Source organism: Paralichthys olivaceus, chromosome 6 (assembly GCF_024713975.1).
Source record: "Paralichthys olivaceus isolate ysfri-2021 chromosome 6, ASM2471397v2, whole genome shotgun sequence".
Classification (NCBI taxonomy): Eukaryota; Metazoa; Chordata; class Actinopteri; order Pleuronectiformes; family Paralichthyidae; genus Paralichthys; species Paralichthys olivaceus.
In genome coordinates this window covers 1,738,050-1,753,399 of record NC_091098.1, presented here as the reverse complement: position 1 = coordinate 1,753,399, position 15,350 = coordinate 1,738,050, and the positions used below count along the sequence as shown (strand labels likewise).

The 15,350-nt window shown below is 38.4% G+C and overlaps 1 protein-coding gene and 1 long non-coding RNA gene across 3 annotated transcripts; both read right to left on the bottom strand.

Moving 5' to 3' along the window:
- Window positions 1-1,166: 1,166 nt before the first annotated feature.
- LOC138410565 (rho-related GTP-binding protein RhoA-C-like) lies at window positions 1,167-4,530 on the bottom strand. The gene is made up of 4 exons (XM_069527316.1): window positions 4,335-4,530; window positions 3,236-3,356; window positions 3,023-3,153; window positions 1,167-1,609 (listed from the first exon to the last, which is right to left on the bottom strand). Exons 1-4 carry the CDS (start codon window positions 4,488-4,490, stop codon window positions 1,436-1,438), a joined length of 582 nt encoding a protein of 193 aa, XP_069383417.1. The 5' UTR covers window positions 4,491-4,530; the 3' UTR covers window positions 1,167-1,435.
- Window positions 4,531-8,795: 4,265 nt separating this feature from the next.
- On the bottom strand, window positions 8,796-15,300 carry LOC138410444 (uncharacterized). Of its 2 annotated transcripts, XR_011243154.1 has the most exons (3): window positions 14,572-15,300; window positions 10,451-10,640; window positions 8,796-10,165 (listed from the first exon to the last, which is right to left on the bottom strand). It is a non-coding gene; the product is annotated as an uncharacterized lncRNA (long non-coding RNA). The 2 variants fall into 2 exon arrangements; XR_011243153.1 differs by having other exon boundaries at window positions 10,451-15,300.
- Between the last annotated feature and the right edge of the window lie 50 nt (window positions 15,301-15,350).

The following is a 15,350-nucleotide window of genomic DNA, read 5'->3' as shown; positions in this document are numbered from 1 at the left end:
TAGTTGTGTGCAAATAATACAACAAAAGCCAGTAGAATATCACAAAGTGAACATAACATACAACAGAGTAAAAAGCAGAAAATAACAGCTGTAGACATGAGTGAAGTGGCAGAGTGGGGAAAAACACTGTCAATGTCTAACTTCCAGAGAAGACCAAAGGTGTGGAATTACTTGTCCTGTATATTGCAGATGAACATCACTATAGATGACAGTCCCATGGCACTGATTCCATCAACTATCCCTCAAGTGTCACTTCTCCAACACAAACACTGTTTTCACTCACTTCCACAAGTGACTGAAGCCCTGTGCAAATGTTTCACATTAAAAGCCTACTGGCAGCTAGCAATTTATCCTATTAACATAAAATATTGGTAAATAAAAGCAATTTCACAAAAAGTAACTGAAAACAGTATTTATTTTGAAAGAAACTACCCAACTGTATAGTATAGGATACTTTGCTATAGAAATGTGCAATATACTGAATTTGTCAGGTAGACAGGGTTCAGTTTGCATTAACAGCAAATTGAAAGTGATCACATGGTAAAATTGGGAGGATTCTTCTTCTTAAATTCTGAAATATTTTCAGAAAACGGGGGAAATTAGGAATCAAGTCTTTTCAGCTTGTTTAAAAAAGGCTCTGCCCCAGTAGCAGTTAGAAATTAAGACCTGTTACTATTTCAGAATTTACAGTAACTTTCTAAAGGACAATAATATTTTATTTACCCTTTAATCCCCAGTCACATACAGCGTATTTGACAGTACACTTTGATTTATTTCAATCACAGTTTTGTCACTTTAAGGCCAAGTTAACTCAGTCAACTTTTATTAATTAACAAGCAGGTATAAAACACTCATGGTCGTTGGTCTCATTATGTTTTTATACTTAACTGCAAACAATTAAACTCTGCTTTTTAATTGAAAATTGTATGAAATATGGTTCATAAAAAAGAAAAGCGGGTCCATAAAAAGTTTGTTAGTTCTAACTTTGGAATTTAAGGAGAGTGAAAAACATACAGAATGAAAGACAAGCACAGTCACACTGCAAGCCACGGAAGTCTTCCAACAGTTAGTTAGGCAGGCATTCGTCTGATTTCGACCACCAGCCACAGAGGAGCTTACTGTACTGGAGTAAGAGTATGAGCAGGAGAGATGTTCCCTTCTCGTCATGTTCTCTTAATTTCAGCTTTATTGAGTCCTAAACTCGAGATTACAGTATTTCTATTTGAAAGCTAAAAGCTATAATGTCGAACTTAAATGTATATACATGTATTCCCCTTTTCCATAGCATTTGACCTTCCTTTTTTTCTTTAGCCTGGTTTCATCCCTACAACTCCCCAGTCAACTGTGCCTACCTTGGTGGAAACAGCCACAGGGATGTTTTTCTTAGCCGTGTTTATTTCCCTCCTTCCCTCCTGATCCTGCGTCACCTGACACTCTATAAAAGGCAGCAGCCGCTTTTCTTGCCTCGTCTCTTGGCCTGCAGTGCTGCCCTGGTGGCCATCTCAAACACCTCCCTCACGCCATCCTTCGTCTTGGCCGAGCACTCCAAGTAACCAAAAGCATTGATCCGGTTAGCCATTTCCCTCGCCTCATCAGACTTCACTGGTTCCTGTGTGGCAAAATCAAAAAAGAAAATAAGTTCAATGGGATGACTTGATGGTTTGATCTCTTCACATCTTTCTATCTTTCTAGCAGCTGATACATGCAGTGAATATGTTGGCTTGTGCATAGAGTTTACAGCACCGATGCTGCACCTCGTCAGAATCACAGAAATCATTCATAATGATGTGACCTAGATATTTCACTTTGTTCTTTCTTTAAGACTCGGCCTGCTCAAAAGAATGAGAGAAAATTAAGCTGGATCCAACACTCTTTTTTAATTAATTAATTGTATTAAACATCAGCCCTGATCATAAATACCAAATATTCATTCATTTTCATTATTTCAACTCTTTAAAATTCCAGTTTGACACCATCGGTTTTTATGCTAACTATATAAAAACAAAACACAGAAAATGTCATATTTTCCCTTTACTACATGATAATGTCATTATTTTTGGAAGGTTAACAGAGCCTGGCATATGTCACTGATGATCACTAACATTATTTTTGCGTAATTATTTTGCTGATTAGCAACACACAAACACAGATGCACAAACACACTTACACATACACAGTTACAGTGAAAGCTTAGCATGCTGTAACTCATACAGATATTCACAGCAAAATGTAGGTTTCACACATCATTTCACTTGCACACATTAGGTTTATGGGTTCCATTATACAGAAATAGTGCCACTACAGGAAACCAGGAAATACTATGTATTTTACCTTTATGCCAAATGATGGAAAATGGGTCAATATATAAAATATAACTTTGAAGCCAGGACTTCAGAATGAAATAATAAAAATGTGTAATGCATGATTTTATGGATTCATGGCAAAGAGATAAAAAGCAGTTATAATGGGTTCCAATGGGGCTTTTTTTTGTGCCACAAAGGTGATAAAAGGTAGTATTTTTTTACACAAATTTTAAAATCTGCAGAAAATACACATCTTTTGAAAGTCCCGAGTCATATGCATTAACACAGTGAGAAATATCAAAAAAAGAAAACTTAAATGGCCAAAGATGTCCAGAAGGTGCCCTAAGGGTTAACAATGCTATCCCCACCATACAGCCAGTCCTTAACTCTATTAACTGTTTGGAGAGACCATCCATATACAGAGTGAAGTGGACTGGTGAGAATATTCCACCTTGTCAAACCTGATTGTTACTAGAGTGTGCAGATAAACATTTACTATCTTGTATAGCTTTGCAGTGAGAACCAAAAGTGCAGAATATGGAGGACTCCTCACTCTTACAGTTTCACAAACAGTTTCCCATGATTAACTCAGTCAATTTGATGCATTTTGAGATAAGTAACCTTTGGGATTATAATGAAATTCAGTCTAAACAAACCCCCATAGGTTTGAATTTGTATAAGCTGCAGAATGAGCACAGTTAAGTACAGGCCTCACTCACCTGTTTCATCTTGGCTAACTCTCGACGAGTGTGTTCATCATTCCGCAGGTCTTTCTTGTTTCTCACCAGAATAATAGGCACATTGGGACAGAAGTGTTTGACCTCTGGAGTCCACTTCTCTGGAATATTCTCTGCATCGGGCACAAAGTGTCCATGTTGAATGTGGAGCAAATGGTACATTTGTCAAAACCAATGGCAGGAAAGAAATCTCACCTAGGCTGTCGGGGCTGTCGATGGAGAAACACATGAGGATGACATCTGTGTCTGGGTAGGAGAGAGGCCTCAGCCGGTCATAGTCCTCCTGTCCTGCTGTGTCCCAGAGAGCCAGCTCCACCTACAGGGGTCGAGGACATTAATGCTTACATACTTCACAACACCACCATATCTGCATCACAATTAAATGCTACAGGGCTCAGTTACAAGGTTTGTGCCCTAGATTCTGACAACATGAGATAGATTCAAAGACAACCAGGAAAACAGCAGAAAGGTTGGATAGAACAGTTGTTTGACAAAAAATTGTTCCAGTACACAACAGTCAATTTTCCATTTCTGTTGATATACAGGTTAAACAAGTTATTTTTGAGCTTTGTTCAGTTTGTTAAAAATCCATCAAAATGTCAAACTGGTGATCTATTATCAGGTTTAAAAGCCATGGCTCAAAATCAGGAAAAGTATTCAGATTCAGACATCAGGCAGATTCTGGGAGAGGGAGAAGCTTTGAAATACAACTAAACTAAAATCCAGAGGCACTTTTAATCTTAAAACATTTTCTTGAAAATATTTCACCCAATTGGATGGCAACGTTGACGTTCGATCCAGCGGTCAATGTGGATTCTACATACTGTGTATATATGTCTAGATAGATTACTTTATTCATAGATTACTTTATTCATCCCCGAAGGGAAATTAAGTCTATGGACAAATCCGCCAGGCCAATATACAACCCAATGTTACCTTCTTCCAGATGTGTTGGTATCAGTGTACATGTTTAGAGATAAGTGAGATGAAATGACAGAATTTCACAAACAAGTTTATCATTTAAAAATAGCGTCTCTATGTTCATATATCATTGACAAAAAAGATGAAGCATTGCACAAGCATTAGTTTAAAACATATTACTAACATTTGATATATTGTTAGCATTTTTTGTTTTTAACTGTCCAATATAGTATCATCCTTAAAAACCAAGTGCTGCGCAGGTTATATTATGAAACAAACCTTCAGGGTCCGAGGCTCAGTCTACACACCCTATGCTGTGTTAATTGACTCATGACAAAAAGAAAGAAATGTGACATTATAATAAACAGCTTACCTGTTTACCATCCACCTCAATATCTGCCACATAGTTTTCAAACACAGTGGGCACATAGACCTCAGGGAACTGATCTTTGCTGAACACTATGAGGAGACAGGTTTTGCCGCAGGCTCCATCACCGACTATCACTAGTTTCTTTCTGATTGCAGCCATCTGAAAGAATGAAGAAAGACATGTACTCTGTTATTGATTCTGTGCATTCAGAGCAAAAACAACCCTGCAGGGTGAGGAGCTTGATTGGTGTACAAGCAGTGCTTGTCAAGCACAATGATGAAATAGGACAGGATGATAGTTTTAAGATGGTGTGAGGTATGGATCCATGAAACACTGTCAGGGTGAGGAGCTTGATTGGTGTACAAGCAGTGCTTGTCAAGCACAATGATGACAAAAACTCTGGAAACCTATTATGGCCACAATCATTTCATCTCCTGCTTTTTCAATATGTGGAATTAAACTCTTTTTGAAAAAAATAATATCAACCAGAAATGTTTGCTTGATGATGCAAATTCACAATATAGATGATGCCATGGCTCTTTACAGAGTAAGTTTGAGACCTGACAAAATTATAGAGTAACTCAACAGTTCCTGCAAAGAGAAGCTCACAGGGAGAAACGAGGTGGAGGGGGCATCTGCCTTGACAGCTTGTGTTGAAAGGAGAGAAAAGAGTAAGAGAGGAGAAGTGGGGGGAAAAGGGAGAGAGAAAACAGAGGGGGGAGAGCACCATTCTAACATGTGCACATATTACTGTGTACATCCATTGTTTTCAAGTTAAGCCCACACACTGACATGACTTTTACATGTGTCATTGGGAGTTCTTTATGATACTCCACTGTCCCAATTGTCCAGTGCTGATATGCAGCCAAGCAGCAATTTAATCACATTCACACCTCAGATCAAAAAATCAGACAGTGAACTTTGACTATTCAATTCAATTCAATTTTATTTATATAGCGCCAATTCATAATTTACATTATCTCAAGGCACTTTACATTTAAAGGTCAAGACCTTAAAACAATATTAACATAGAGAAACCCAACAGTTCCCACAATGAGCAAGCACAGGCGACTGTGGAGAGGAAAAACTCCCTCATTAACAGGGAGAAACCTCTGGCAGAACCAGGCTCAATGTGGGCGGTCATCTGCCTCGACCGGTTGGGGTGAGGAAAGAAAAGTAAGGGGGGAGGAAAGGAGAGATGGGTGGAAAGCGGGGGAGAGAAGATAGAGATGAGGTGGAGAGAGAGAGACCGGGAACAATTGGGCACCAATCACTATCAGGGCTGACTATAACAATAACAATGTAGTGATCTACAACAGGATTAGATATATTAATGAATTACTGAGTTATTTTAATTAATGCTAACAATGTCGATGGTAGTCGTTGTTGTCCTGCAGTCCCGGTGCCGGAGTTATCTGAAACGAGAGAGAGAGAAGAGCCAGAGGGACTATGGGAGGACAAAGTGACACTTTGACATTATGACATGTTAAAACTAATAAATAAATAAATAAACAGGTGTGGGGGGGCAGAGAGAAAGAGAGACAGAGGGAAGTGAAGAAGTGCTCAGTGCATGATGGGAGTTCCCCCAGCAGTCTAAACCTATAGCAGCACAACTAAGGGATGGTTCAGGACTCACCTGATCCAGAACTAACTATAGGCTTTGTCAAAGAGGAAGGTTTTTAGTTTTACTTTAAATGCTGGGACAGTGTCTGCCTCCCGAACCCAGAGTGGGAGCTGGTTCCACAGGAGAGGAGCCTGATAGCTAAATGTTCTACCTCCTGCTCTACTCTTACAGACTCTTGGAACCACTAGAGAGCCTGTGTTTTGGGAACGAAGTGATCTACTTTTCATCTGTCTAATGTATCTGCATTTATATATGCGTGTGCGCCACTGGTGTCAGATTGTATCAAATGATATTCCCCAACACGAGTTGCTATGTGTGTGCACTTTAGACAAGAGGTACAAGAGATCTAGTTGTGGCATCATGGACATGTGAAAAACTGTATTCAGGGTATGCTCCAGTATTTCAGTGTACTCCACCAGATATTTACAATGTTTCACTTAGGGCCAAAGCATTTTACTGACCAACAATGACTTTCAAATTAGTTTCTGGCATAAAACAAATGAAACACTATAGGTATGATATAACATAGTGCATGGAAAAAAAACATGTGGGATGAGGCCTCATTTCTGATTAGAAGAAAAAGTCAAACCCATGACAATAACACTCGAACATGATCATTTCCAGAACGACTAGTATCAAACCAGCTAATTCAATACTGAGACCTTGGATTGCATTCTGGATTTGGTGTTTACATGCTGATAAAATAAGATCAACCAATTTAATAGTCTGAAGTTATTAGGTTATGACTGTCGCCAATTTTCATCCAGAGCAGGAAATGGTAATCTCCGAATATAATCTCTGACAGCAGCTTTCAAACTGTGCCTGAATAAAATCCCGTCAAACCAGATGTAAAGGTTTAGTGGGTGGCGTTCTCTCACATGACACCGTATACCTCCATTAAGTCTGTAACCACCCAGCTTCATCCGTGTTTATACACTGCTGTCAGTGTTAGCTCCTCAGCTAGCTGGTGTTTCAGGAGTGTTTGCCAAGTTTACGTTGCGTTAGAGCTCCACTTCCTCACTGCTGTTTACCTCTCATGTAAAGAACCATCACATCTGTCAGCCTAACCTCTGGTGAACCACTTCAGATTGAAGATAATTGACGACCTAATCTATGGCGTGCCGTTTGTAAAGCAGCTCACGCTGAAAAAAAATCTAAATCTAAATGTGCAATCTAAATGTTAAATCTGAATCTAAATCTAAATGTTAAATCTAAATGTTAAATCTAAATGTTAAATCTAAATCTAAATCTAGAAGTTAAATCTAAATCTAAATGTTAAATCTAAATCTAGAAGTTAAATCTAAACTAAATGTTAAATCTAAATGTTGAATCTAAATCTAAATGTTAAATCTGAATCTAAATCTAAATGTTAAATCTAAATGTTTCAGGTGAAACTAAATATTTAACTAATATGCAAATTCAAATGCCGGTAACAGGAAGTACCAAAATAAAAGCTCGGGGAGGTCAGAGTGTGTTTATAGTGGCAAATAACGAATAAAACCCATCTTATCCGGGGAAATGGACTCTTGGACATGGAATATCATGTTAATAACTACATAAAATAACAAACATGTTTGGAGAAACTTTATTTGAAGAGTACTTTGAGTTTTTAGTGTCACTTTTATGAAGAATGCGGGACTTATGACCTGTAGCCACTATAGCCAGCCACAAGGGGGCGCACTTTGACTGATCTGTCATGTTCGCCCGCCTCCACCCGGTACACTCTCCTGTCGGCCATGGTCGCTCTGCAAACATGTCGATGAATGAATCGGCGTTAGCGGAGAATATCAGCAAAGCCCTTCTGGCAGCAATCCAAAATTTTTCCACAGCAACAGCAACAGCAACCGCCACAGGGCTACCACAGGCCACCTCGGTGAGTCTGTTTTCCAAATCACATAGCATTGGATTCTTGTCAAGGCTAACTTAACTAAACTAGCTTACGGTAGCCAGTAGAGATTTGCTACTAGCACCAATGCACTTTATGTGTAGCACATATGTTTCTATAAACAGTAAAACTCACACCGGTAAGTGACGCAGTGGGACGAACTCATGAGCTGAAAAGCAAGGTGTGTAAATGTGAGTTAAAGATTACGTGAAGATGTTCTGAGCCGCAAAGCATCAATTATATAATTTATATTATATTATAATTTAAACTGTAAAAAAACATAAAATGACAGAAATCATAAGTTGATTAGGTGGAAATTGGTTGTTCATGGTGCCATAGACGGCTACAGTAGGATGTTGATGTTTCTTCACTGCTCCAACAATAATCGTGCTGAAACTGTGAGACCACTTTACTGCAGCTGTTGGACAGTTTGGCAGACCACTGCACATCAGGACTGATCACGGAGGAGAGAACACTCAGATTTGGGAGGACATGCATGCAAGCAGGGGTGAAGGCTCTGTCTTAACAGGAAGTTCAGTACACAACCAGAGGATCGAGCGTTTTAACCGAGACTTGAACAGAAACTGCAACCATATTTATGCACCCATTTTTTATGAACTGGAATCCCTGGGTATCCTAGACATAGACAATGCAACAGACCTATTTTGTCTCCATTATGTCTTTCTACCCAGAATCAATCGCACTTTGGAGGAATTCAAAGCTGGATATTACCATCACTCCTTGTCATCTGAAGGAAATAGAACACCAGTTCAGCTTTTTACTCTGGACAATGATTTGCCTCATCTTCACAACCCAGAACTCCCAACAGCAGGGGTAGTTTTTTGTTCCTCACCAAACTCTAAAAGAGGATTTTCCCCATTGAATGGCAGGGATTTGCAAGAATTGAATGATGCCATTAACCCTCTTCAAAATGACAACAACAATGGCAAAACATTGTTTCAGAGAACACAACAGTTTATTTTTGATAAACTTGTAAATGTGTGATCTTAGCATAACATGAGCCTCATTGTACTTTAACACTTTTGTAAAGAGCTTGAGGAGGAGTAGGAATAGGAGAAAGATTTTTTTCAACACATGAACAAATACATTCTTCAGTTTATCACAAAATATTCAATATCAATAAATCTGAATATACATGGCTTTCAATGGTGAGGAGTGGAATTAATAAATGTAATCTGAAAAGTACTCCAAATTTCTACTTGAGTACCTTACTTGAGTAAATGTACATTTAGTCATTTATTACCCCGATGGCTGATTCCATATCCTTCCAATCATACAGTACAACATCTTACAGTATAAAGAAGGGTCAGATACAGTCCTCATGGAAGTAAACAACACTTTTTGTAATTAACATCCACAAACAGGAATAGAGTTTTGGAACAGTCAAAAACTCTTGTTCAGGTACAGCTTAACTTTACAGAAACCAGGAAGTGAAAGATTTGTTCACATAATGTTGCATTTTTATTGCAAAGGAGCTCTTAACAGAACATTTGACCATGAGATGAAAAGAATGTGGAGCAAGATGGGAAAACACAAGCTACTGTATAGTCTTTCTTTTTCAGCTTTCTTATGTACTGCAATTGAAACCACTGCTTTATAATATGAACAAACTATGTCCTCAATCAACCACTGGACTGTAGTGGAAAGTTATAGGGTTGTTACCATGAGAGGGGCAGAGGGTACACAGAACACCACAGCAGCCTGGTTTGACAAACATGGAGAGCCCTGCACTAAACACTGGTGTATTACACTGCAGGGGTTCTTTTACAAATTAACTGATTTCAGCAAATTATTAGTAGATTTACAGTAAAAATATCAACTAGGACAGCACATTTATGCTCCAGTTGTACATGGAAAAAAAAAAACCTTTACTTGTACTTTTAATGGTAGCTGTTAAATGTCTCAAAACACAACAATACTTTAGTCCAGTTGTAGACACCAAAAATAGTAATAGCACCACATATCCGAAACTAAAGAGTGAAATCCTGACATTTGTTTAAATGGTGCTGAATAAAGATCCATTCATTAGTGCTACTAGGAAGCAGTGGTTAAATTCATCATCATCAGCCATTGTTGTTGCGTTCACAAAAAGGTGAAGCTCATTTGCACATGTGTGTGCAGTGGGAAGATGTCTGTCTTCATCATGAATAAATATTCATTTAGGAGTTGGATGAAAACCAATGGCTGGGACTTTGCTGCTCCCTGTAGCAAATGCCAGGATGTGACCAGGGCTCAAAGTCTTCAGGAATGCCTCCTCATCCTTGGTTAGTTTCCTGTCCCCATATGTGTCTCTCAGCTCTTTATCTAAAAGCAAAGGGAAACCAGTGTTGACTTGGAGACTAGAAAATACTCAGGTTTAAGAAAGACTGAATCAATGACTAATTGAGTGACTAATGGTTTACTGTATAGGTATTTTGGTGAAAAAGCAATGTTATTCTTACAAGCACTCAGATAACAACTGTATTCTTGTTACATGGTACACAAACATTAGACAGGCACAGCTTCATGAGTTGTAAAGAATAAAATGAATCTGTAAATTTCCTGGATTGCCTTATTGTATAATATACTGAATTACAAATACAAACTTACTTTCAACACATTGGAGAAACTCCCTAAATTTTACCACCATCAACTCCTCCCTAGCTCTTCTGTTGCTCCCCAGTACAGAGTAGCTTGGTTTGAGAATACCAGCTACAAAATCAGCTGCTAGACCTTTGTCCTCTCCTGGTATGTCAAACAGCACACGCAAGCTGGGGTTCTCTCTCAGGAGTGATCAAACCTGGAGGGAAATTCAACACCATAAATGAAAGGCCATAAAAATGAGTAGTTATGGTTAAATATGGCATTTCTTTAAAAGTAATTTTACCACAGCACGGAGCAAATATGATACAGAACTGTGAGGTAAATCTTACTCCATAGTGGGACAAGCCATCAATGAGTTGATCAAGACAGCTCTGCTGTTTCAAATGACAACCAACTAATCATCAGTAGATGGATCAAATATAACATGCATAATATAAACGTACCTGGCAATCCACAGAAACAGTTCAAGAGCGATTTTGGACTTTTTGATCCAAAAAGGCATCACACATCCCAAACACATTTTCCATAATAATACACAAAAACAGTTAAATTTAGTTACAATAAACAACAAAATCAAGTTTTAAATTAAAGGTACTCATTTTGACAGATTTATATATTGTTTTACTAAGCTATTTGACTACATCATTAATGCTGCCGCAGCTTTATAAGCAGCAGGTGGAGCTATAGCAATATACATTAAACAGTTTTATATGCCATGTGGAAAATAAAATATTTGTTTGGAAACAAAGCTTGTATCATTTAAATTGATATTTAAAGGTTTAGATTACAGAAAATGTATAACTATTTTCTCTATATGATCTGGATTGATATAATGAGAATTGAAAAATAATATTATTACATAGTATTTTTATAGCAGTTTTTTGGGATTTGTCCTTACTATATAGACATATTTTTTGTAACGCTACACAAAAACTAATAATGTTTTCAATGACATGTGCCAGGCTTTGGTAACCCACAAGGCTTGAGCAAGTTAAGTCAAACATTTCATCTCTTATCCAAAAGGCTTTTTAAGTTTAGTACGCCAGGTCTTGTTCGTAACAACAGATTCATATCTCTTGACCACTTATTTTCTTGTTTCCATGGGTTATCATTTCGTGGAGATGCAATTTTTTTCCCTGTCTGCAGAAGGGTTCCGTAAAAAATATATGAGTCTCTTTTTTAGTTGTGCAGGAATGTGGAAAATATTCATGCAATTTGTTAAATGCAATAAAAATGCTAATTTAACAATAATCCTTTTCCTGTAACACAGATATTTTTTTTCTGAGGCCGGTGCAGATGTACCTAATGACACTTGCATCACAGCCAGGGAAGCCGACATTAACACCCAGAAAGTGACCCTTATGGTCACAGATGGTTTGAAAATGTTAGTGCCTAAAGCAGTCCATCGCAAACCGAGCAGGTGTTTCAATCCAGACATGACACCGAACTGTGCACCCTGAAAGCTGGAGAACCAGACATCGGCTGGCACCCAGCCACAGAATTTGACTCTCTTGCACAGACTTTACTATTTCATTTTCAATGCCTTTATTGTCATTGTACAGTGCACAACGAAATAAAGTGTCTCCAGTGGATCACACATATACACACACATCAAAAACAGTGGATCACCATACACACATAAAACAGACATGTAAAAACTTTATAAATAAGTTAAAAGTCAATTTGTCACGTGATGGCAGTGATTGCACATACTTGATTATTTCACAGTGTTTCACATACTTGATTATTTCCGGTGAACCTGGAAGTGCAGGTTTTTAAAGACCTATAGCGCCTCCCAGAGGGCAGCAGAGTAAAGAGGTGGTGACCCGGATGGGATGAGTCTCTGATTATGTTTTGTAAATTTCCTTTAGTGTTGGTAACTGTGCTCCAGTGATTTGTTGTGCAGTCTTAATTACTCTTTGAAGAGCTTTCTTGTCTGCCAGCATGCCGTATGTGAGCAAAGGATATTTATGATTTTTAGTCTTTATTGACTATTTCTTTATTACTGATGACTACTCTTTTAAACGATTTCCATTTCCTTTCCTGTGCCCACCAGATACCTATTTGTTTATGGATATGTATCTATTGGTGATCAAACATCATCAAACCAATTTCTACAGCTGCCACATTATAGCAGGTGCAACCCATCTCTCCTGAATATATAGCTTTGCAACAGAGATTTATCACCACAGTGCTTTTTTTACCCTCCCCACTGGTAGAGGTCTTGTATTTCTAGTCAAGGACAGATGTTCAAAATAGCCTGTGTATTGTCAGCTGAGAGACAGCTGACTCCACTCCACTGAAAAGAGATTAAATAAATAAACTAAACTAAATTATTGATAGTGATGAAAATGTAACATTTTATAACCTTTTATTTGTCTACCTATGCTACCCTTTAAAATGATAAAATATGGAGGGCTGATATGTTTTTGGTGAAATGGATATGAGTGACCTAACAAGTATTCTGTTTGCCATCCATTTGCTGGCATATTGCCCTGTTAGTCCTGAGTTTAGTTTGACTGATGGATACATGGGGTGATACATAGCTTCTTGCAGATATGTTAGTTTCAATGTGTCATTTCATAAGTAAAAGTGAATGTCAGTACAACATATGTTATTAAGAGAATGTGTGCAGCTACACATTATTGCCATTACATGCAATGACATTGACAAGATAATTTTTAAATTGCAAAAATATTGTGCTAACTATGTACATCTTGTTCACTATCCTTTAACATTAAAATGTCAGGGATCACTATTAGAAATGTTGTTTATTAAATGTTATATATAGCATCCCAAGTCATGGGATGTATCCTTTAGAGGCTGCATTTGACGACAAGTCACAGTGGCATGACTGGGTTCCTTGAACTGCCAAGAAATGCATCCTTTCATTCCCAAACAACAAAGTATTCAATAGGTGGATCGTTTTTGGGCAAACCTATTATAGGATTCATTCTGTGCTGGTGACACTTCACTTTTTCAAAAGGTAAATCACAAAGACATAGCAGGGTCTGTACACTTTCTCCAAATCAGCAGTCATAATCCTCCCCCTAGCCCCATTACAAACGACAATAACAGTCGCTAGTCTGGGTACCTTATCTAATAACCATTGTTACATTGCAATGTTATGTTTAATTCTGATCTATTGTTATTGCTCAGGTGACAAAAGTGGTGCTGTTCTGCTTTGTGCATATGAGACAGTTGAAGAAGATCATGTCTTTCCTGTCTTCCACAGACTTAGAAAATGTCATCCACACTTTTATTCCTTCCAGGCATGACTATTGCAATGCACTTTATTCTGGTATAATAAGCAAAATATTGATTAATTTAAAATCCTGCTGCAAAGCTTTTAATGTGCGGTGTGACCACATTACGCCAATCCTTGCTGCCCTTCACTGGTTACCAGTGTTATAGCATTGATACTAAGATTTTACTGCTTGTTTTTAAAGCCCCGAGAGGTCAGACTCCAGTCTATCTATATATGTGACTTACTAACCCCCTATCAGTCTGAACGCTGCCTGAGATCCTCCAACTGGGCCCTATTAACAGTTCCAAAATATCTACTGGTCACTAAAGGTGACCGGGCCTTTGCTATGCTGGCACCATAACTTTGGAACTCCCTGCCTGGAGATGTCAGGCAGGCAACCTCACTATCTTCTTTTAGAAGTATATGCCTCTGTGCTGCCTCCTGCTCCAAAGAAATCAGCCGAGACGGCTGGCACGGATAAGCAAGTGTCCATTGCAGAAAAAGACAAGATAGAAAGATAGCAAAATTTGTTTTGCAGTCAATTTGGCTCATTGAGCTCAACAGATGGCCATTGGACCTTTACAATACATTTTGAAGTGATTTATAGAGAAGTCAGTCCTTACTTGTACTTGTACAGTAAATGAACACCTGGATTTTGTTGGCTGTGTTGTGTAGGCTGCCACAGGAGCACTTGAAAGTGAAACTCTTCATAACAGAGTTGTATTTTCCATATTTTATGGAAGGGTTTAGCAAAAGGAAAAGTAACAGAAAAGTTCATCAGCTTGGCCAAACGTGCATAGTCTGTACTAACAACAATCTTCTCTATCACCCTCAAGGGATGGTTCACAGAAAAATGAAAATTGACTCATTATCTACTCACCACTTTGTCAATGGAGGGGTGGGTGAAGTGTTTGAGTGCCCCCAAAATGCCCTCAAACTTCTCCTGTGGTGTCATCCAAGTGTCCGTAAGCCCCAACATTCGAATTCGACTCGAAGCGTCATTTACACAATATAGCCCATCATATCATCACAGCCATCAAGAAGATCAAATACTCCTGCAAGGATGCTTCTCAACAGAGGTGTTACTGGCCTCACATGTACAGGAAGATCAAGGACTGGTACCAGCAATGTGAACACTGTTTACATACTGTGGTAACTTACCGTAGGTCACCTTCTTGATTCAAAAGCTAATATAATATTAGCAATATTACCCTCCTTGAACCTTCTCAAGACGGCAAGGACATCTGCTCATGGAGAAGATTTTTCCAAGTTAAGCTATGTTGCAGATACCAAAGAGAATCAGCTGAGTATCCTTGTGTAGAGTAGTTTAACAAGTTTAGGGTAACTGAGGGTGATATTCTCAGTTGCACTCCAGGAGGATCCCCAGATGGTGAAGCCTGTCCACTGCTCTTAGATTAAGCCATCTACCTTTTGCCTTCAGGAAACCCCCTTGAAAGAATATATACAGCATGGACACAGTGGAATATAAGGAGACAGATGCAAGGATCTTAATTGTGACCAGGGCTCTTTGTTAGGGACCGTCTACCCCTGACAAACTAACTCCCCAAGGAGAGAAGTCCGAGTTTACAGTAAACTAAAATATGTCTAACTTCATACCAACTGTCAAGCTCGTTCTATGAATAAATCATAGTGTCATCA

Bases quoted from the DNA above. Each gene is read 5' to 3' on its own strand.
- LOC138410565 (XM_069527316.1), bottom strand. From the start codon at position 4,490: ATGGCTGCAATCAGAAAGAAACTAGTGATAGTCGGTGATGGAGCCTGC. The intron at 3,154-3,235 runs GTGAGATTTCTT...TGCCCGATGCAG, and splicing joins CGACAGCCCCGACAGCCTAG to AGAATATTCCAGAGAAGTGG. The intron at 1,610-3,022 runs GTGAGTGAGGCC...TTTGCCACACAG, and splicing joins AGTTAGCCAAGATGAAACAG to GAACCAGTGAAGTCTGATGA.